The following is a 24,638-nucleotide window of genomic DNA, read 5'->3' on the forward strand; positions in this document are numbered from 1 at the left end:
CATTACCTTTGTTAACAGACTACCTTTCATGGTGTCAAAGCGATGTTTCTTCAGTGATGTTCGATTAAACACTGCAGAAATGTGAGCAGTGTATTCATTTTTCTGACATACTCTGTCAAGGACGAGGACGGTTCGGAATCAGTTTTTTCCCTTTGTGCTGGGAGAATGGAGACGATTTTTAGCGACCAGGGGTCTAATTGTAAATCTAAGGGCATGGTCATGATTTTGCTTAGTATTTTTTTAAGAAACAAGGTAAAATATCTTATCAGTCATGCACGTTAGGCAGCGGTCTGGCGTGGAATGATAGGAAGCCAGAGGCTGATGAGATCGATACCGATTGCCCGAGTAGATATCGGACGGATGGGGTCGATACCGGACAGGACGGGACTGACAGGATTGATATTGAAACAGGATATCGAAATTAAACAGGACAAACTAGACAGGAACGAAAACTGGAGGGAATAATAAATAGGACATGATTAGACGGGAACGAAACTGGAAACCGATATTAAACAGGACAAAATAAACGAGAATACCGGACAGGAAACAGGACCGAGTCAGAACACACGTCTTGCGGGGCAAAGGTTCGTTGACGGACTGTCAAAGGGAGAGTGAGAGCACTGAGCTTAAATAGACGGGGAAGACAATCTATCAACGGGCGGGGCCAATTGGGCGCCATGGCAATTGTATTTTTGTACTATTTCTGTTGTAATACTTCTGTAGTAGTACTTCTGTAGTTATTTCGTAGTGTTTTGGATTATAGTATTATATAGGGGTATTTTTTTGTATTTCTGTAGTAGTTTGAAGTATCTCCAAAGCAGTATTTTTGTAGATTTTTTGAAGTATTTCTATGGTAGTATTTCTGTCATATTCTTTTTGTATGTGTCTAACATTACTTTAGTTTTATTCTTGTAGTTTTTTAGTGTTAATATTTCCATAGTATTATTTTATATTGTAGGATTACTGCAATTGTATTTTTGTATTTCTATACTATTGTTTTTTCTTTTCAGGCAACACAGTATAGTAGGTTTGTTTATTCAAGATTTAGTTTTTGTAGTTATTTTAGAGCAGGGGTGTCAAACTCATTTTAACTCGGGGGCCACACGATAGAACAAACATTCTGTTGGGGGCCGGACTAGTAGATTAAGAGAAAGAAACAGCGATAAAGAAATAAGAGAAAGAGGGAGGGAAAAGGAGAGAGGGTGGGACGAAGAAAGAAAAAGAGAGAGAGCATGAGAAACAAAAGATAAAAAGTCGTGAGAGAGGGGGAAAAGAAAGGGAGAGGAAGAAAGAAATCCAAAGAGAAATGGAAAGACAGAAGGAGAGAAAGAGAAAAGAGAGAAAAAGGAAAAAAGGAAGTTAGAGCAAAAGAGGTTAAAAGTCACAGAGAAAGAAAGAGCAACAAAGGAAGAGAAAAAGAGAGACACAGAGAGTGACAGAGACAGAGTGGGAGAAAAGGGGTGGAAAAGAGAGAGACAGAGAGAGGGAAAAAGAGAGAGGGAGAGAAATAAATACAAGTACAGTGTCTTTGTGAGAGGCACCATGCTTTGGCAACATCAAGTTGACATATTTCAACCTGCAGCTTGTTTTTCTCTTGCGCTTCTCCGAGTGCTGCCTCACTGGCTGGATTCAATCCCTTGGCGGGCCTGATCTGGCCCGCGGGCCGCCTGTTTGACACCTGTGTTTTAGAGTATTGTTGGTGTATTTCTGTAGAAGTATTTTTTGTTTTGGAGTAATCATCACTAACACGTGAAAACATGTTTTATATATATAAACTTTATATAAAATAGATAAGTTAATCGCTCTTGGGGGCCCCTTAGTGGTCGCCGGGCCTTGGCAGCCGTTTAGTTCGCTTATGCACTGGGCCTTTAAACTATGACGCATCTCCAAATTGAAGACATGCGTCATTTTTTGAGGTCAGAACGGGAATCTCGTTTTAATCAAATCCGAGGAACGCTCGGTAACAAGGACAGAGTCGTGGACAAGAGCTCCAGGGAAGGATTTTGCTGCCAATATTTGAGCTGCTATGCTCTCAATTACACCAAGAGCTAATAATGAGCAACCTGCCACTCTGACGTTCCCTCCGAAAGGACAAATCATGTCACTCCATGACTGAAAATGACTTGGAGTTCCCTGCTACTCTCCAAAATATGCACTTGTAACCATGGCAACGTGTGAAAACTGGTAAAACCATGTGCTTCTGACATCTTGCTGCTACGCCGTGCTCTTGCCACTGGTTTTCCTTCTCATTAGACATCACAGTGTCACACGGTGGTCAAATATCTCATCTCATCTCATTAGCTGCACCGCTTATCCTCAGTAGGGCCGCGGGAGTGCTGGAGCCCATCCCAGCAATCATCGGGCAGTGGGCAGGGGACACCCTGAACTGGTTGCCGGCCAATCGCAGGGCACACGGGGACAGACATCTCGCTCGCTCATTCACACCTAGGGACAATTTGGACCGGCCAATCCACCTGAAATGCATGTCTTTGGAATGTGGGAGGAAACCGGAATGCCCGGAGGACACCCACGCAAGCACGGGGAGAACATCCAAACTCCGCACAGGAAGTCCAGTAGCTGGATTTGAACCCACGCAGGAGGTTCCCAGGACCTTAGAACTGTGCCGCACACGCGCTAACCACTGCGCCGCCGTGCTGCCCGTGGTCAAATATATCAATTAAAATAAATGTTTAACCCGTTACCGCTCCTGTAAAATTCGCCTGACATACCCAAAGTAAATAGAGTGGGGTCTTTTGAGACAGGGATGTTTTTGGTCTTTTTTGAAAGTGAAGGTATATACTATTTTATTCACTGTTTTATCTTACGTAAAGTCAAATATACTTGTTCTAAAATCTGACTTCAGTGTTTGAGGGCAAACTCTGAGAGAAGGGTGTCGTAAACCACCTTTGCTTTGGAATGTGTCTTTGGTTTCAGTCTGTGCAGATAACAATGACTTATCACCTCACCTGGAGTGGTGGAGTATGTGCCTGGTACCATTAAAACATCCTCTTTGTACCTTTATCTCTTTGTTTTCCTTATCCTCACTGTAAAATGTGGAACTGGAGTGCCACGTCCAATTTCCTTTTCACAATATATCCCATGTTGTAACAATGACAATAAAGGTATATTCTATTCTATTCTATTCTCTCCCATTCTTCAAATCATGGTTGGGAAATTTGCATCGACGACCGCACACCAATCAGCCAGAGGCTTGGTCATGGGGAGTGAACATTTCATCGACATGGGAAGACCCTGAAACCCTGTTTTCTTTCTCCACACGATTGTAATTGGCAAGGAAGAAAGATCCTATTTGTTCAACTCTTTGATTCGGCTAAATAAATTAATATGTGGACCACACTCGTCGTTTGGCTAATTAAATTTCTCCGACTTTTGAAGTGTCTTCTGAGTCACATTTCCGTACAATCAATGTTAAAACCTTACAAAAGGTAAGACACTGAAGTTTTGTCCTAAACCAAAAAAAAAATCACGTCAAGTACTACTAACATTAAGTAATCTGAATTGGAACATACATAAATAAAAGCGTTTTGTTCTCACCTGATAAATTTTTGGCAATCAAATGCCTGTGAGAGACTGAAAGAGACGTTAAGAGACAGGTAGAGAGAGACTGAAAGAGAGGTAGAGAGAGAGAGAGAGAGAGAGAGAGGTAAAGAGAGAGACATGGGCATCTTAGCTCGAAAACAGGTAAGACAATAAATAGCTTGAAGCCTTACCTAGTACCTTGTCAAATTTGATCATAATCTGGAAAACTATACATAGTATTTTACACATTTTTCAAGTTTACAACACTAAAACCTTTGCAAATGTGTGTTTTACTTTGGCCATTTTTTTAAACATTGTGAAAGAGTTGTAAATGTTTGACTTCTCTTCGCAGAATTCAATCGTTGATTGTGCATAAAAATGGACTTTGAGTTGCATTTACGCAAGTTTATTTTCAGCTCTGATTTAAATACTGTACACATCGGAAATTTGTATAGCAGTATGTTGGGAATATCATCGGGTAATCAACGTGTCAGTCATTTCATTCGGTTACTACAGGTTAAAGATACTCGAAGCTAAAAAATGCGACCTCGGTTTTAACAATACAGCTTCAGCGACAGACTTTTGTCACAGTCTTGTTCCACGAACAGAATGAGAAGATCATTTCTTCTTCATGCCATGAGGCTCTTTAACTCCAGCCGGGGGAGTAAAAGCCCACATTATACCCCACCCCCACAATTGCATACTACCCTATTTTTATTACGGTGTGTATTTTCCGTAGCACTATTTAAATACTCCATATCAACACGTTATATTGGGTATTTTTTTGTATTCTATATCTTTTATTTTATTATTTTATTTTTCAACACAAGGAATGTGAATTTCTCTACGGGGATGAATAAAGTATCTATCTATCTATCTATCTATCTATCTATCTATGTCTACCTATCTAGACATATAGACATCTATCTATCTATCTATCTAGACATCTAGACATCTATCTATCTAGTTAACTAGACATCTAGACATCTATCTAGATATCTAGACATATATCTATCTATCTAGACATCGATCTATCTAGACATATATCTATATATCTAGACATATATCTATCTAGACATCTATCTATCGATCTAGACATCTATCTATCTTGACATCCATCGATCTAGACATCTATCCATCTATCTATCTAGACATCTATCTATCTATCTAGACATATATCTATCTAGACATCTATCTATCTATCTATCTATCTCTATCTATCTAGACATCCATCTAGACATCTATCTAGACATCTATCCATCTATCTATCCTTCCTTTAAGCTAATGCGGGCTGTAAGAAGCTAATGGCCATATTGGGAATAATTTTACAAGTCTGTTTATTTGTAAAAAGAAACTATGTGGCGAAACGAACAGACTACAACGAGTAACGTGCAATGATGCAGAAATACTTTTAGGTATTTTTTTTTTTCATCTGTCGATATTATTGTGTGTTTTGGAGTAGAATTTTTGCACGGATTCTTTGGACAGTCCTCCATGTTTGCCGAATTTCATCTCATGAGACATTGTGAAACAGTTGTAAATGTTTGACTTCTCTTTGCTACCAGGGGACTTATTGGTGGGCTATCCCGGCTTTATTGTTTTGGGCTATCATGTTTTAGCCTGATGGTGATGTTTCTCTGATGAGTATATTTTGAAATGGTCATGATATCTGAAATTCCAAGAGTCTAAGCTGTCCAATGATACGTGACACGACATATTTTATTTGTTAGCCTAAATTGATCGAAAGACTAAGGAATGTTCTTCTTCTTCTTCTCTCTCGTTCCAGGAAGGAATGGGCAATCTGCGAGTGACCAAAGAAGGAATAAGACTGGAGGGCGTTTCCGAATTCCTGTTGCCTTTATACGTCAAGGAGATCCAGTCACGGAGGGTAAGTCGATGGGAATTGCGTTTATATAGCTATTTTCAAGTCACTGAAGACATCCCAAAGCGCTTTACAATGCGCTTCACACTTACCCATTCACACACACGCTCACACACCGATAGCGGCGTCGGTGTTTTGCCAAGTGAGTGGCAATAAAGGCTTGCTAGCAACCTGGATTGATGTGAACATGTCCACTTAGTTTATATTTTTTTTTCCTTTGATTTTTGGAGTTATTGCTACAATGTCACTAGCTTACCACGTTTATTGGGGTCGGCTTGACATCCAAATTCCTGATTTGACTGCATGTTCCACGCCAAGCAGAATGTAATTACTTGGCAGCCCGAGGCGATTAATAATAACATTCGCTGACATTTAAATAAGGGAGAAACAAGCCTGGAATTTCCCGTTTTAAACTAATGTGTTCTCCTTATGTCAAGCCTGACTCCCATAAACCACAACAATACTACATACATACTACATACTAAATTCAAACTTTGCAATGTTAGTGAAGATGACGTGTTTTGTCTCCAAGATGCTGGTCTTTTATTGGTTTGCGTCATATATATGCTATTGTCTGAACTCCTTCCCACAATGCCTTTCTCTCTTTGTTCAGTTCTGAGTCTCGACTGCTTCATAAAGACTTTGCGAGTAATACAAAGCTGAATTTTTTTGTTCTACATTCATGCTCTAGGGGTCTCAGGAGTTGCCGTCATGCTAAAGGGAGAAGCAAAAACATGATAACTATGGAAACAAAGCCTGAGATGTTAGCATTTTATGTTAATGACAAAAAAGACGATCCTGAATCTTAAAGCAAATTATGACAAGCCTTGTAAGTTTTAGTATCAGTTTGATTACAATATGCCATCTCCTCCGCCCAACTGCATCCATCCACTAACTCCACTGTACCAACTAAAATCTTGTCACACCAAAGCTAAATCAAATGTCATTTTTCTTTCTATTTAGTAGCATCTACCTTCATTATACTATTTTGTTGTCACGTTTACGATATATATACAATTTGTGGGGTTTGGTACATGCAGTATTGGCTAATTATAATACTATATATTCATAATTACAATTGGTGTACTGTACCCATAATAATCTGTGAATCTAAAAATGGTGAACCTAGACTCTAATTTCTGATTATATGAAATTTTCGCTCGTTTTAACAACTTGTTATGGGGGGCAAGAGTTGATAGTCTTTTGCCGTAGACTCTTCCCTTCTGCATCCACCCTCAAACACCACTTTACCAACTCACATCACACCAAAAATCAATGAAATTTAATGTTTCTTTCATATTTATAAATACTTCTTACTACATACCATTTTGTTGCTGATGTTCGGTATGTATATACAATATTAATGATTTTTATGCAGGGATTGGTACATATTGGCTAATTACGATTTTCTGGACCGTCATGAGACGGATTAATGCTGTATCCTGGGGATTGAAGCTGAATCGAGACACTAATTTCTGAAAATTTTCGCTAGTTCCAACAACTTGTCTTTAGGGGGAAAATCTGGATTCTGTTTTGCCGATTTTAGGTGGTCTAAAACTTGGATTTATGTCAACAAATTGACTTTAAGGTAGCAAGAAATGGGAAAAAGTCCTTCATTTTATTCTGCCATATACTCTTCCATTCTGCATCCACCCTGAAACTCCACTTTACCAACTCACGTCGCACCAAAAATCAATGAAATTAATTTCCCTTCATAATTATAAATTCTTCTTAGAATATGAGAATCAGACATTGAAGCTTAACCTAGACACTTATTTCTGAAAATGTTCGCTAGTTTCAACAACTTGTCTTTAGAGGGAAAGTTGAGATTCTGTTTTGCCGATTTTAGGCGGTCTAAAACTTGGATTTATGTCAACAAATTGACTTCAAGCTAGCAAGAAATGGGAAAAAGTCCTTAATTTTAATCTGCCATATACGCTTCCCTTCTGCATCCACCCTCAAACTCCACTTTACCAACTCACGTCGCACCAAAAATCAATGAAATTAATTTCCCTTCATAATTATAAATTCTTCTTAGAATATGAGAATCAGACATTGAAGCTTAACCTAGACACTTATTTCTGAAAATGTTCGCTAGTTTCAACAACTTGTCTTTAAAGGGAAAGTGTCGATTCTATTTTGGCGATTTTGGGCGGTCTAAAACTTGGATTTATGTCAACAAATTGACTTTTAGGTAGCAAGAAATGGAAAAAAGTCCTTAATTTTAATCTGCCATATATTCCTCCCATCTGCATCCACCCTCAAACTCCACTTTACCAACACACGTCGCACCAAAAATCAATGAAATTCATTTCCCTTCATAATCATAAATTCTTCTTAAAATATGAAAAAACAGACATTGAAGCTTAACCTAGACACTTATATCTGAAAATTTTCGCTAGTTTCAACAACTCCCGACAGTTTCTCACATTTTGGTCAAAAACCCCAATCTTCGACTCAGTCTATGAGGGCGAACAAAGACAACTCTAACTGCAGATTAATATACGATCGCAGTTTTTTGCTGGATATGCGAACATCCAGAAATCCAGCGCAAATTTCGACGACCACTCTGGAGTGTTTACTTAGCCTCGGAGTGCTACGTCAACAGAAGCCAGAGGCCTACAAAGCAGCGAGTAAAAGTGGCAAGCGGAAGCGCTGTGACCGGGGAAGGAAACGAGGTTGTCGGGCCGGGCTAACGGCTCGGATGAAGGCTAAACCCTTCAAAACGCCTCTACCATCCATTTTCCTATCCAACGTCCGCTCCCTGGACAACAAACTGGACCATCTACAAGTGGAATTCTCATCGAACCGCGAGTTGACGAACTGTTGTGCTTTGATTCTGACGGAGACATGGCTAAACTCATCTATCCCGAATGACGCGGTTAGCATTGTGGGGCTAACTGCTTTCCGCGCTGATAGAAGCGGCGAGCTCACCGGCAAAAGCAAGGGCGGCGGTCTATGCATTTACACAAACAATAAATGGTGCAGAAATGCGAAGATAATCTCGAATCACTGCTCACGAGACATTGAACTTTTGACGGTGATCTGCAGACCGTTTTACTTACCGAGGGAGTTCAGCGCGACCATCATTACGGCCGTGTACGTGCCCCCCAGCGCTAATACGAAGGAGGCAATGGACATTCTCTACCGAACTGTGAGTGAACTGCAGCATGCTTATACTGAGTGCATTTTTATTGCGGCGGGGGACTTTAACCAGGCCAATATGAAAACAGTTCTCCCGCATTTCCATCAGCATGTAAACTTTGCTACAAGAGGTAGGAACACATTAGACCTGGCCTACACAAACATCAAAGGTGCATATAAAGCAGCCCCCCGCCCCCACCTAGGCTCATCAGATCACCTTTCTGTTATGCTAATTCCTGCATACAAGCCCCTGCTAACAAGAGAAAGACCAACAGTGAAGCAGGTGAGGGTGTGGTCTGAGGGGGCTATGGAGGCACTACAGGACTGCTTTGAGTGCACTGATTGGGACATGTTTAAATCGGCTGCCACTTACAACAACAAAATAAATATAGATGAGTACGCCATTTCTGTGTCAGCCTACATCAGTAAATGCGCAGAAGACGTCAGCAATAACAAAACTATATGCACCCGTGCCAATCAGAAGCCCTGGATGACTGCTGAAATACGCAATCAACTAAAAGTACGTAACCTTGCCTTTAGATCTGGTGACAAGGAGGCGCTGTTATCAGCGAGGGCTAACCTGAACCGTGCCATCAGACTAGCAAAGCGAACGTACAGTCAAAAGATTCAGGAACGTTTCCTCAGCACAACCAACACCAGGGATATGTGGAAAGGCATCCAGGCCATCACCAGTTACAAGCCAAACACCACCCCAGTGCAGAACACTAGCATGGACTTTCTGAATGACCTCAACAATTTCTTTGGTAGGTTCGAGGCACAAAACAGCACCCCTGCAGTGAAAGCGGCTCCAAATCAGGACGAAAGAGCACTCCACCTGGACTCATCTGACGTGAGGAAGACCCTGAGAAGGGTCAACACAAGGAAGGCTCCAGGCCCGGACAACATTCCGGGGCGGGTACTTAGGGAGTGCGCCGATCAGCTGGCTTGTGTACTAACAGACATTTTCAACACCTCGCTAGACCAAGCCAAAGTACCATCATGCTTCAAATTTGCCAACATCATCCCAGTGCCAAAGAAAACCCAGATCTTATCACTCAACGATTACCGGCCCGTTGCACTGACTCCTATCATAATGAAGTGCTTCGAGAGACTAGTTAAAGAGCACATCACCTCCAGTCTCCCCTCTTCATTCGACCCCTTTCAGTTTGCCTACAGGACAAACCGCTCCACCAGGGATGCCATCTCCTCTGCGCTTCACCTGAGCCTGACACACCTAGAGGAGAAGAACACCCATGTGCGGATGCTGTTCCTGGACTTCAGTTCAGCATTCAACACCATCATCCCACAACATCTGGTAGACAAAATGGGGCTTCTGGGTTTCAACACCCCCCTGCGGAACTGGCTGCTGGACTTCCTCTGTGACAGACCCCAATCTGTGCGGATAGGTCAGAACAGTTCAGATGTCATCTACCTCAGCACGGGCTCCCCCCAAGGCTGCGTCCTAAGCCCCTTGCTGTTCACCTTGATGACACACGACTGCGCCCCTAGGTCCGCCACAAACCACATCGTGAAGTATGCTGACGACACAACGGTGGTGGGCCTCATCAGGGACGACAACGACCTGGCCTACAGAGAGGAAGTGGAGCAGATGGTGGGCTGGTGCAAGGACAACAGCCTGGTCCTGAATGTTGACAAGACTAAAGAGATCATTGTCGACTTTAGGAAAAACCAGCCCAACCATGCCCCACTTTGCATCAACAACAAGGCTGTGGAGGTTGTCAGCAGTATCAAGTTCCTAGGGGTGCACATCACAAACAAACTCACCTGGTCCGTGAACACTGCATCTCTGGTTAAGAGGGCACAGCAGCGCCTGTACTTCCTGCGGAGGATGAGGAGAGCCCACCTGCCCCCACCATCCCTCATCACATTCTACAGGGGCACCATAGAGAGTATCCTGACCAGCTGTATCTCTGTGTGGTGTGGAGGCTGCAGCGCTACCGACTGGGGTAGTGTGAGGAGGGTAACGAGGACAGCGGAGAAAATAATCGGGACTACACTTCCCTCCATTCAGGACATTGGCCAGAAGCGCTGCTTATCCCATGCTAAGAACATTACCGGGGACCCCTCTCACCCCCATCATGGACTATTCACTCTGCTAGCCTCTGGGAAGAGGTACTGCAGTGTGCGGTGCAGGACCACCAGGCTCCGCAATAGTCTAGTCCCCCTGGCCATTAGACTGTTAAATGGTCAATCTAACATATAGTTAACTTAAATCTAAACGGCTGCTAATTTGACTTTTGCACTAGTGGCAGTTTTTTTATAGCTTGCCACTCCTTGCACATTTGATCTCTGCACTATTGTTACTTACAGTGTTATTACTTACAGTGTTATTGTTTACAATATAATGGTACTGTGTACCTGACTTGTTAACCTGACTGCCCATCTTGCACATCTGGTTAGCGTCTCTTCTTGCACTATCGGCACTATGGTAAATAACACAATACAGCTTTATTTATATCTGTACACTGAAGGACACTGAGGGAAACTGTGGGAGTCAGATCCATCGACATTTCGTTCTGTATACACGTGTACTAGAATGACAATAAAGTAGATCTGAATCTGAATCTGAATCTGAACTTGTCTTTAAAGGGAAAGTGTCGATTCTATTTTGGCGATTTTGGGCGGTCTAAAACTTGGATTTATGTCAACAAATTGACTTTAAGGTAGCAGGAAACAGGGAAAAAGTCCTTAATTTTAATCTGCCATATACTCTTCCCTTCTGCATCCACCCTCAAACTCCACTTTACCAAACCACGTCGCACCAAAAATCAATGAAATTAATTTCCCTTCATAATCATAAATTCTTCTTGGAATATGATAATCAGACATTAAAGCTTAACCTAGACACTTATTTCTGAAAATTTTCGCTAGTTTCAACAACTTTTCTTTTGAGGGAAAGTGTCGATTCTATTTTGGCGATTTTAGGTGGTCTAAAACTTGTATTTATGTCAACAAATTGACTTTTAGGTAGCAAGAAATGGGAAAAAGTCCTTCATTTTAATCTGCCATATACTCCTCCCATCTGCATCCACCCTCAATCTCCACTTTACCAACTCACGTCACACCAAAAATCAATAAAATTAATTTTCCTTCATATTTATATATTCTTCTTAGAACATGTGAGTCAGACATTGAAGCTGAATCGAGACACTAATTTCTGAAAATTTTCGCTAGTTTCAACAACTTGTCTTTAGAGGGAAAGTCTAGATTCTGTTTTGCTGATTTTAGGTGGTCTAAAACTTGGATTTATGTCAACAAATTGACTTCAAGCTAGCAAGAAATGGGAAAAAGTCCTTAATTTTAATCTGCCATATACGCTTCCCTTCTGCATCCACCCTCAAACTCCACTTTACCAACTCACGTCACACCAAAAATCAATGAAATTAATTTCCCTTCATAATTAGTTTCAAAAACTTGTCTTTAGAGGGAAAGACTAGATTCTGTTTTGCCGGTTTTAGGTGGTCTAAAACTTGGATTTATGTCAACAAATTGACTTTAAGCTAGCAAGAGACTGAAAAAAAATCTTTCAATCGAAAGATGTGAGCGTCACAAACGTTGAGAGATGATTGCAGCTCTCCGATATCACAACATCATCAGGACTTTTCGCCGTTTTATCCGCAAAACGGCCCCAGCAAAGAATGGAATTGTGGGACATTTGTGGGAGCATTTGGGGGACGTAATTGAATTGGAAGCCATCGCAGAAGCACAACATTTGGACTCAAAGCTGTGGCCGGACTCGGATAACTGAAGCCGTTCATTTGTTTTCATTTCATTTTTTTGGCCTTTGTTTTCCTCCGCGTTCATTAGCTGGCCAGATTTTGCATAGCATTGCATAGTAACGCCTGCTGTTGTTACATCAAATATCTCATTAGCTCTCTACGAAAAGTCCTTTCTTTCTTCGTTCCTTGCTTTCTTACGTGCTTCCTTGCTTTATTTATTGCTTTCTTGATTGATTTCTTGATTTCTTGCTTTCTTTCACAGTCTCTTTTTCAATCTTTCTCACTCTTTCACTGTCTGCCTGTCTTTCTTTCTCCTTCTTTCTTTCATCCTGCATTCCTTCCTTTATCCCTCTTTGTGTCTTCCTTTCATACCCTCTTCTTTCCCTACCATTTTTATTTTTTCCTTCCTTTCTTCCTTTCTTCCTTTCTTCCTTCCTTCCTTGCTTGCTTCTTTCCTCCCTTCCTTCGTCTTGTGAATTTCCCTGCAGGGATGAATAAAGTATCTATCTATCTATCTATCTATACCTTCCTTCCTTCCTTCCTTCCTTGCTTCTTTCTCCCCCCTCCATCCTTCCTTTCTTGCTTCTTCCCTCCCTTCCTTTCTTGCTTGTTTCCTCCCTCTCTTCCTTCCATCCTTCCTTCATTTCTTGCTTCTTTCCTTCCTTTCTTCTTTCATTCCTTTCTTGCTTCTTCCCTCCCTTCTTTTTTCCTCGCTTCTTTTCTCCCTACCCTCCTTCCTTCTTTCCTCACTTCTTTCCTCCGTTCCTTCATTTTTTTCTTCCTTCCTCCCCTACTAACTGTGTTCCTTCCTTTGTCCCCCTACTTCCTTCCTTCCATATTCTCTTTTTTCCTTCCTTTCTTCCTTCCATACCCTTTTTTCCTTCCTTGCTTCCTTCCTTCCTTCCCTCCTTGCTTCTTTCCTTCCTTTCTTACTTCTTTCCTCCCTTCCTTCCTTCCTTTCTTTCTTGCTTCTTTCCTTCCTTTCTTGCTTCTTTCCTCCCCGCCTTCCTTCTTTCCTCACTTCTTTCCTCCCTTCTTTCCTTCCTTCCTTTCTTGCTTCTTTCCTCCCTTCTTCTTTTCCTTCCTTTCTTGCTTCTTCCCTCCCTTCTTTTTTTACTCCTTTCTTTCCTCCCTCCCCTCCTTCCTTCTTTCCTCACTTCTATCCTCCGTTCCTTCATTTCTTTCTTCCTTCCTTCCCTACTAACTTTGTTCCTTCATTTGTCCCCCTACTTCCTTCCTTCCATATCCTCTTTTTTCCTTCCTTTCTTCCTTCCATACCATTTTTTCCTTCCTCTCTTCCTTCCCTACCAACTTTGTTCCTTCCTTTTTTTTCTTCCTTCCTTCCCTACCAACTTTGTTCCTTCCTTTGTCCCCCTACTTCCTTCCTTACATGTTATCTTTTTTCCTTCCTTTATTCCTCCACACCCTTTTTCCTTCCTTCCTTCCTTCCTTCCTTCCTTCCTTCCTTTCTTTCTTGCTTCCTTCTTTCCTTCCTTTCTTTCTTGCTTCTTTCCTCCCTTCCTTCCTTCCTTTCTTTCTTGCTTCTTTCCTTCCTTTCTTGCTTCTTTCCTCCCCGCCTTCCTTCTTTCCTCACTTCTTTCCTCCCTTCCTTCCTTCCTTTCTTGCTTCTTTCTTCCCTTCTTCTTTTCCTTCCTTTCTTGCTTCTTCCCTCCCTTATTTTTTCCTCCCTTCTTTCCTCCCCCCTCCTTCCTTCTTTCCTCACTTCTATCCTCCGTTCCTTCATTTCTTTCTTCCTTCCTTCCCTACTAACTTTGTTCCTTCCTTTATCCCCCTACTTCCTTCCTTCCATGTTCTCTTTTTTCCTTCCTTTATTCCTCCACACCCTTTTTCCTTCCTTCCTTCCTTCCTTCCTTCCTTTCTTGCTTCTTTCCTCCCTTCCTTCCTTCCTTTCTTTCTTGCTTCTTTCCTTTCTTTCTTGCTTTTTTCCTCCCTTCATTCCTTTCTTGCTTCTTTTCTTCCTTTCTTGCTTCTTTCCTCCCCGCCTTCCTTCTTTCTTCACGTCTTTCCTCCCTTCCTTCCTTCCTTTCTTGCTTCTTTCCTCCCTTCTTCTTTTCCTTCCTTTGTTGCTTCTTTCCTCTGTTCCTTCATTTCTTCCTTCCTTCCTTCCTGACTATCTTTGTATCTTCCTTTGTCCCCCTACTTCCTTCCTTCCATATCCTCTTTTTTCCCTCCTTTCTTCCTCCCATACCCTCTTTTTTCCTTTCTTCCTTCCTTCCCTTCCATTTTTGTCCCTTTCTTCCTTCCATACCCTCTTTTTACTATCTTACCTACTTCCATCTGACCTTCCTTCATGTTCATGGTTCCATATAAGCTTTCTATCTAAGAAGGATTCAAAGACGTGTCCCTTCTGCCCTGTCGTTGAATCAGGGCTCCAATCATGCAGTCTTTTTTTAAAGAACCACCGAGCCAGGTAATACTGGACTTAAATCTTTAATTGACCGGACTTAAATCTTCATTCCCTGAAACAAAAACGTCGCACTACTCCGAAGTCAAGGTTGTTGAACGTTTTTTGTGAAATAGGCCCCCGTTCTTCTTTCGTCCTCGTTTTATTTGTTTACGATCTCAATCATTACCTTTTCACCCCGAGACCTCAAACGCCCTCTAATTTTAGCTAACCTGCATTGGCTCCCTGTTAACTTAAGATGTGATTTCAAGGTACTGTTGGTAGTATGCCAAATCATGCATGGACTTGCTCCCTCAGAATGAACTTCCGCCTATGTTCCGGTCTGAAAACCCTGGTCTACTAGTGATCCCAAGAGCCAAGAAGAAATCCACAGAGCATTCTCGTTTTGGGTCACGGGCTGTGGAATGCTCTTCCCCCTGAGATTCGATCTGCAACCTCAGTGGAAATGTTTAAATCTAAGCTTAAAACACGCTTCTATTCTATAGCATATGTTGACAATATCTGTGTATTATTTGCCCTAATGTAGGTTTAAGATCAGGGGATGGTGTTATAATAGTCTGTGGTTTGTAATGATCTGTGGTTTGCACAGCCCTTTGAGACTCTTTGTGATTAAGGGTGTCACAAATAAACATGATTTGACTTGACTTAACCTGAGGTTTTTGAGTTTTTCCTTGCCCTCATGTAGGTTTTAGATCAGGGGATGGTGTTATAATAGTCTGTGGTTTGTAATGATCTGTGGTTTGCACAGCCCTTTGAGACTCTTTGTGATTAAGGGTGTCACAAATAAACTTGACTTGACTCATACTGAGGGTTCTGAGTTTTTCTTTGCCCTCATGTAGATTTTAGATCAGGGGATGGTGTCATAATAGTTTGCAATAGTCTTTGATCTGTGCAGCCCTTTGAGACTTTTTGTGATTAAGGGCGTCACAAATAAACATGACTTGACTCATACTGAGGTTTTTGAGTTTGAGTTTTTCTTTGCCCTCATGTAGATTTTAGATCAGGGGATGGTGTCATAATAGTTTGCAATAGTCTTTGATCTGTGCAGCCCTTTGAGACTCTTTGTGATTAAGGGTGTCACAAATAAACTTGACTTGACTCATACTGAGGTTTTTGATTTTTTCTTTGCCCTTATGTAGGTTTTAGATCAGGGGATGGTGTCATAATAGTTTGCAATAATCTGTGGTCTGTGCAGCCCTTTGAGACTCTTTGTGATTAAGGGCGTCACAAATAAACATGACTTGACTTAATTACTTCCCCCTCTAAAGGAAAAACATCTCTTTCTAAACGAAACGCGGATAAACGTCATTTTTAACACGCTCACAGACCACCGGTGGCGAACGGAGTGCGACAAGCATTTTTTTCTTGCAAGGACGCATAAAAGAATGCGTTTGGCGAGCGGCGATGAAAGCCAAAATTGAAAAAAAATTGAAAAGAAAAGCGAAAGAGGGTCTTTGTGCAGGCTGGCGGTGGAAGTCGAGCAAAAAACGGGAGAGAGGCGGTGAATGCATTCCGTTGAATGGCCGTGCAATAAAAATACCAACGGGACTGAAATGGATGTCATAATAAATTCCTTTTTTCTCTTTTTGTATATTTTGTGACTTGACGACAAGCAGTTTTGCATTTTCTAAAATGTTTTTTTAAACCTGTTGTCAGTCCGTCTGCAAACCTCAGCTCCCGCTAGGCAAGCCTTTTCGACCTTGATTCTCTCCTGTCCTGATTCCTGTTTGATTCCCGGCTCCGACCCCTTTTCTAATCTCGAGCACTCCCGTGGAATTCGTAGGAGACTTGTAGCCCCCCTAAACCTGAACATTCTTAAAATGGTCGCTGGGAGCAGGTCCATTTCTAGTCATTTTTCAACATATTTACGTACGTTCTTCCGACACAGGTCTATAATTGTCCCCAAAGGGACCTCGTAACAACCTTTACCTCTGCAGACGCAACTGCTTTTCTCTTAAAGTTTCTATCTTTGTTGAATTTGATTCGTCTCTGTCCATGATCTCCCACCTCTGCTTTTCCATCCCGTTCCTGTCTTTTTCTCGGATTTACAAGGTTCGCTCCCGAGATTTCGTGCGTGTCAGGTCCATCACTTAACTCCTGGAATAGAACGCAAAGAGAGACAAGAGACATAACCCTGACCCTATTCTGGCTCAGATTTCAGCACCGTCTCCTTTATTGAAAATACTTGAGATACAGAGCTTGAGGGGAGGGGTGTAAACCGGAACATTCCGATGTGCCCGCCCGGAGATAGGAGAAGATCATCGATTCCAGGACCTAACTGCTCCCCTTAAGGGGGGGAGGGTTTCCTGGCAAGGACAATCTTTCAACTTTAGGGTCTTCCTATGTTTAACCATGTAGAAAATTCACACTCCTTCATTAAACCATTGGCTTTTTTTGAGTACACCTTTGCCTCCCCCTCATTCTGTTTCCCTGCGCTTGGGTCCAATCCCCCAAAGTTCAAGATCTAATTGTCCCCAAAGGGACATTGTAACAACCTTTACTGCTGCAGACACGATGGGTTTCTTTAGAACACAGGTGTCAAACATGCGGCCCGGGGGCCAGATCAGGCCCGCTAAGGGATTGAATCCGGCCCGCGAGACAACACTCAGAGAAGCGCAAGAGGAAAACAGGCTGCAGGTTGAAATATGTCCACTTGATGTTGCCAAAGCCAGGTGCCTCTCACACTGTACTTGTATTTTTCTCTCTTTGTGTGTCTCTCTCTGTCTCTCTTTCTCTCTTCCACACCTTTTCTCCCACTCTCTGTCTTTTTCACTGTCTGTGTCTCTCTTTTTCTCTTCCTTTGTTGCTCCTTGTTTTTCTCTCTCTGTCTTTTTAACTTCTTTTGCTCTAACTTAATTGTTTCCTTTTCTCTCTGTCTCTCTCTGTCTCTCTCTCTCTGTCTCTCTGTGTCTCTCTGTGTCTCTCTGTGTCTCTCTCTCTGTGTCTCTCTCTATGTGTCTCTCTATGTGTCTCTCTCTCTGTCTCTCTCTCTCTCTCTCTCTCCCCTTTTCTCCCACTCTGTCTCTTTCACTCTCTGTGTCCCTCTTTTTCTCTTCCTTTGTTGCTCTTTGTCTCTTTCTCCCTATGTGTCTTTTAACCTCTTTTTCTCTGACTTCCTTTTTTCCTTTTCTCTTTCTCTCTTCTACCCTTTGCGCTTTCTTTTCTCTTTTCTCTCCTTCTGTCTTTCTATTTCTCTCTGGATATCTTTCTTCCTCCTTTTCTTTCCCCCCTCTCTCATGACTTTTTATCTTTTATTTCTCATGTTCTCTCCCTCTCTCTCTTTCTTTCTTTGTCCCGCCCTCTCTCATTTTCTCTCCCTCTTTCTCTTATTTCTTTATCTCTCTTTTTCTTTCTCTTTAATCTACTAGTCCGGCCCCCGACAGAATGTTTGTTCTATCGTGTGGCCCCTTGAGTTAAAATGAGTTCGACACCCCTGCTTTAGAAGTTGCTATCTCTGTTGGATTTTATGAGTCTCTATTCCATCTTTCGATGATCTTTTCTATTCCTTCTTTTCTTTTCCGCCTTTCTCTCGGTTTTACGAGGTTTTGTTTGTGTCAGGTCAATCACCTAACTTCTGGAATAAAACACACCATGAGAGACAAGAGGCGACAATCTCAACTCATCAAAAGGGCGTGATCGGCTAAAACCCTGGACACATTCTGCCTTAGTCTCTCCGCATCGCCTTTTTTATTGAAAAGCTATGTCTGGTGAGGCAAAGTCAGATTCACAAATAAATTACCCTCATTAGATAAAAATAGAAAAACAAACTTATACACAGTCGATAAAGTAAAAGTAGATATTCTTCCATTATGAAAAATGGCACAAGATTTACAAGTCGTCTAATTACACTTAAAATAAGGCACTAAATCAAAATAAGCGTCCAAGCTCCACTTTCATCCAAAACAGTGAACACAGTGAGTTTAACACCACGCCACAAACAACTGACAAAATCCACGAATCCGTGACCAATTTCAACAATAACCATTACATCAAATGAGAATGGTTAAGTAGATTAAAACAATATGGCTCCCTAAGTGACATCACTTCCTGTTTGAAAGTCATTGAAAATAGGTATGCAAAACTGCATGAACTTTAAAATTCAGCTATTTCGAAAAACAAAGAGTTTGTTGAGAGGTGGAAACAGGCATATTCCTGAATGCCAGCCTGCGGATAGGAGAATAGAATTGATCACAGGATGTAACCCCACCCCCTTAAGTCGGGATTGGTTAGCTTAAGTGGGTCTCTGAAGGGTGATGGGCTATGTTTTACCTTTAGCATTTTCCTTTTTTTATCGTGTCTCTTTGTCGAAAGTGCTTATTTTGGATTTGGTTTCTTGATCATTAAACCATTGCCGGTTTTGATTTCCCTGCTCCTGCTTCCCTTTACTCCGTTTCAATCCCCCTGGTTACAGTCCATAATTGTCCCCATAGGGACATAGTAGCAACCTTTAGCGCTGCAGACTCGTTTCTTTAGAAGTTCATGTCTCCGATTTTATTAGTCTCTTTTCCGTCTCTCCACAATGGCCTCCATTTTTTTCATCTCTTCATCGCCTTTTTCTCTGATAAGCAAGGTTCTCTTTGACCCACGTAACACCCTAGGTACCGTCCTATTTATGTGGAGTCGGCTGCTCCGGATGAGGGTTTCGCTTCCTTGGGGGATATATATAAGCATGCTACGAGAAGGGAGTCGATTCTAAAAGGGGGGTGTTCCCGTGGGTGTGGCGTAGCGTGACGAGTTTACCAGGTACGTAGGTAAGAAGAGAAAAAGCTTCGGAATCATGATTAAACGAAGCAACGTGCAAGGTGGAACCAATTGGCGGCAGTTAGGAGAAACTCCATGGCTGCTCCTTGTCAATTATGGATTTTCCTCTTCCCTTATGTTTTCTACCTCCCGTATACTTTTCCTAGTTCTTCCCTGGAGACATGAACTTGCTGAAACTTGGGAGCAGTAATTGAATGGTGGAGGTTCCTAATGGAACATTAGGCAGTTCCTGCCCGTCTCGGCAGTTTCTATCGATTTTAACTTTGAGGAATTGTAAACAGAGCTCAGTTTAGAGGAGACGTTGTGAAAATTGATGCCGTGTGACGTGCGTGAGTGCTAGCGCCACTTTGTTTGCCTCTAATCCGGTTTTATATGCGCTAACTTTCTCTCGAAGGAATCGCTCGCGGGGTTTTTGTTTTTTTTTATTCTGGCCCCTGGTATTGGAACGTAAATACTTGCCAGGAAGCTTATTATTTTATGAATCGATTTATTTTTGGGAGAGCTTTTACTGCTTTCACAGTCTTGTTCCACAGACAGACTGAGGAGATCACTTCTTCCTCTTGCCATGAGGCTCTTTAACTCCACCCGGGGGAGTAAAAGCCCACTTTAAACCCCACCACCACATTTGCATATTACCCTATTTTTATGACGGTGTGTATTTTCCGTAGCACTATTTAAATACTATCTAGACATCTAGACATCTATCTGGACATCTATCCATCTATCTAGACATTTAACAAGATTTCTATCCGTCTATCTATCTAGACATCTATCTAGACATCTATCTGGACATCTATCTAGACATCTATCTAGACATTTATCTAGACATCTAGAAATCTGTCAAGACATCTATCTAGACATCTAGACATTTATCTATCTATCTATCTATCTATCTATCTATCTATCTATCTATCTATCTATCTATCTAGACATTTATCAAGACACCTATCTATCTAGACATCTATATTTCTAGCTATCTATCTATGTATCTATCTAAACATCTATCTATATCTAGACACCTAGACATCTATCTAGACATTTATCAAGACATCTATCTTTCTAGACATCTATCTATCTAGACATCTATCAAGACATCTATCTATCTATCTAGACATTTATCAAGACACCTATCTATCTAGACATCTATATTTCTAGCTATCTATCTATCTATCTATCTATCTAGACATCTATCTATATCTAGACACCTAGACATCTATCTAGACATCTATTTATCTAGACATTTATCAAAACATCTATCTATCTATCTATCTTTCTAGACATCTATCTATCTAGACATCTATCAAGACATCTATCTATCTATCTAGACATTTATCAAGACACCTATCTATCTAGACATCTATATTTCTAGCTATCTATCTATCTATCTATCTAGACATCTATCTATATCTAGACACCTAGACATCTTTCTAGACATCTATTTATCTAGACATTTATCAAAACATCTATCTATCTATCTATCTAGACATCTATCTATCTAGACATTTATCAAAACATCTATCTATCTATCTATCTAGACATCTATCTATCTAGACATCTAACTAGACATCTATCTATCTATCTAGACATCAAGATTTAGTCTCACAAATGCAGAAGAGATTGATTTTTTGTAATCGTATGGTGCTGTAAAAGCTGTTACTCTGGATCGATAAAACATAGTTTTCCACAAAATATAAAAACGTAGGGATGCTGTAACCTGGGGGTCAATTGTAAAGTTTATTGAGAAATCACGCACTGTGGAAGGGAGTTGAGCCAATAGTTATACCTGCTTTTGATGACCACAAGCTTAGTTTCCATGGTTATCATGATTTTGCGTTTCCCTTTAGCAACACTCCAAGCAAATACAGTAGAAAAATACAATATTTTACTGCATTCACTGGCGATAATGTTACGAAGCACACACAATTCCGAACGGAACGATGAGGGAGAAAGGCATCGTGGGAGGTAGTTCAGCCAATAGTATGTCAGCATCTTAGTGAAGTTGTAACACAAAACAATAGCAGACCAGAATCTTTAATGACGTCGGCCAATAGCAGAAAGGCATCTTAGAGACATATGAGGAACTTAAGTTGAAGATTTAGTCTCACAAACGCGGAAGAGATTGATTTTTGTAATCGTACGGTGGTGTAAAAGCTGTGACGATGGGCCAATAAAACATCATATTCAACGAAATATAGAAAGGTAGGGATGCTGTAACCTGGGGTTCTATTGTAAAGTTTATTGAGAAATCAAAGGCAGTTGAGGTAGAGAGTTGAGCCAATTGATATACCTGCTTTTGATGACCACAAGCTTAGTTTCCATGGTTATCATGATTTTGCATTTCCTTTTAGCACCACTGCAAACAAATACATGGAGTGGAAAAATACAATATTATACTGCGTTCACTGACAATAATGTTACGAAGCACAATTCCTAACGGAACGATGAGGGAGAAAGGCATCGTGGGAGGTAGTTCAGCCAATAGTATGTCAGCATCTTAGTGAAGTTGTGACACAAAACAATAGCAGACCAGTATCTTTAATGATGTCGACCAATAGCAGAAAGGCATCTTAGAGACATATGAGGAACTTAAGTTGAAGATTTAGTCTCACAAACGCGAAAGAGATTGATTTTTGTAATCGTACGGTGGTGTAAAAGCTGTGACGATGGGCCAATATAACATCATATTCAACGAAATATAGAAAGGTAGGGATGCTGTAACCCGAGGGTCTATTGTAAAGTTTATTGAGAAATCAAAGGCAGTTGAGCCAGTAGTTATACCTTGTTTTGATGACCACAAGCTTAGTTTCCATGGTTATCATGATTTTGCATTTCCTTTTAGCACCACTGCAAACAAATACATGGAGTGGAAAAATACAATATTATACTGCGTTCACTGACAATAATGTTACGAAGCACAATTCCGAACGGTACGATGAGGGAGAATGGCATCGTGGGAGGTAGTTTAGCCAATAGTATGTCAGCATCTTAGTGAAGTTGTGACACAAAACAATAGCAGACCAGTATCTTTAATGACGTCGACCAATAGCAGAAAGGCATCTTAGAGACATATGAGGAACTTAACTTGAAGATTTAGTCTCACAAATGCGGACGAGACACAATTCCGAACGGAACAATAAAGGAAAACGGCATTGTGGGAGGTAGTTCATCCAATTGCATGTCAGCATGTTTTATGATGTCGACCAATAGCAGAAAGGCATCTTAGAAACGTATGAGGCACTTCACTCGCACAGTCATAAACACGAGTGAAGCTCAAATTTTGGGCATGGGAAACAAGATGTTAGTAATGCCTTATAGTGGGGGAATTGCTGTAACGAGGGGGCAAAAATCACATCAATACGAGGGGGCACCGAAAATCTTTCCTTACATTTTTCAATAGAAGCGACGATGCTAATTAAACTCCCAAATTTAGCAATGACTCTAAAAATGTACTTTACTAGTTTTATCGACTTTCATCCAAAATCCACAGTTCCCGTTTGGACATTAAAATTCCGTCTCAGAGGGAACCCGTTTCTTCCTAATTCTTGGGCCGTAATTACTCGGCACGTCGTGTCTCTCCTCGAGCTGATATCAAATGAAATTAGCCGTCGCGCTACGCACACTGAGATAATAAGTGACACGTTGTCACGAGAGGAGACTCGCCACGGCGTGCCGGACGCGGAGAGCCTGTCAATTGTCGGCCATTTTAACGCGTCTGCACACGAACATTAAGGAGTTATCAAACCAAAAACCAAAAAGTACAGATCACTTTTTTCGAAAGTTGGACTGGAACTTCAGCTCGGTAGGAGACGATCGGGAATACGGCCGTCCCTCGATACTTGCGGCGTCAGGGCACAACGGTTTGAAAAGTCAATTATGCAAGAATGAACTGCACTTGTGCAGCTGCGATCCACTCCCCCCGATAACATATTGTTGCGAGAGGGGATCAGCAGAAGACACTTTTGTCAGACCTGGTAGTACTTTTTTTGCCTTTTTTCAGACTAAAATGAACTGCACTTTTGCAGCTGCGATCCACTCCCCCGATAACATATTGCTGTAAAAGGGAATCAGCAGAAGACACTTTTGTCAGACCTGGTGGTACTTTTTTGGCCTTTTTTCAGTCTAAAATGAACTGCACTTGTGCAGCTGCGATCCACTCCCCGATAACATATTTCTGTTAGAGGGGATCCGCAGAAGGCACTTTTGTCGGACCTGGCGGTACTTTTTTTGCCCTTTTTCAGCCTCAAATGAACTGCACTTGTGCAGCTGCGATCCACTCCTCCCAATAACATATTGCTGCGAGAGGGGGATAAGCAGAAGACACTTTTGTCGGACCTGGCGGTACTTTTTTTTGCCTTTTTTCAGCCTAAAATGAACTGCACTTGTGCAGCTGCGATCCACTCCTCCCAATAAAATATTGCTACGAGAGGGGATCAGCAGAAGACACCTTCGTCAGACCTGGTGGTACTTTTTTTTGCCTTTTTTCAGCCTCAAATGAACTGCACTTGTGCAGCTGCGATCCCTTCCTCCCAATAACATATTGCTGCGAGAGGGGATCAGCAGGAGGTACTTTTGTCAGACCCAGCGGTTCTTTTTTTTCTTTTCTTTTAGCCAAAAATGAACTGCACTTGTGCAGCTGCGATCCATTCTCCCGGGTAACATTTTGCTGTGAGCGATAATCGCCAGAAAAGCACTTTGTTCAGGACTGGCGGTTCTTTGTGCCTTTAGTTCAGCCTTAAATGAACTGCGCTTGTGCACCTGCAATTCATTCTCCCTGATAACATATTGCTGCGAGAGGGGATCAGTAGAAGACACTTTTGTCAGATCTGGTAGTACTTTTTTTGCCTTTTTTCAGATTAAAATGAACTGCACTTTTGCAGCTGCGATCCACTCCCCCGATAACATATTGCTGTAAAAGGGGATCAGCAGAAGACACTTTTGTCAGACCTGGTAGTACTTTTTTTGCCTTTTGTCAGCCTAAAATGAACTGCACTTGTGCAGCTGCGATCCACTCCCCGATAACATATTTCTGTTAGAGGGGATAAGCAGAAGGCACTTTTGTCAGACCTGGTGGTACTTTTTTTGCCTTTTTTCAGCCTAAAATGAACTGCACTTATGCAGCTGCGATCCACTCCCCCCAATAACATAT

General features: G+C 41.5%; 1 protein-coding gene across 3 annotated transcripts in view; it reads left to right on the plus strand.

Annotated features, from left to right (window-relative positions):
• Window positions 1-24,638, plus strand: part of sgcz (sarcoglycan zeta) — a 399,187-nt gene that overhangs the window by 264,728 nt on the left and 109,821 nt on the right. For all 3 annotated transcript variants that reach the window (XM_088342999.1, XM_088343001.1, XM_088343000.1), the window contains exon 3: window positions 5,327-5,428. In XM_088342999.1, the coding sequence (XP_088199125.1) occupies window positions 5,327-5,428 (102 nt within the window). The remainder of the gene's footprint in view (window positions 1-5,326; window positions 5,429-24,638) is intronic.

The sequence above is a fragment of the Urocampus carinirostris genome, chromosome 8 (assembly GCF_059441175.1).
Source record: "Urocampus carinirostris isolate Australia breed hairy pipefish chromosome 8, RoL_Ucar_1.0, whole genome shotgun sequence".
NCBI classification, from domain to species: domain Eukaryota; kingdom Metazoa; phylum Chordata; class Actinopteri; order Syngnathiformes; family Syngnathidae; genus Urocampus; species Urocampus carinirostris.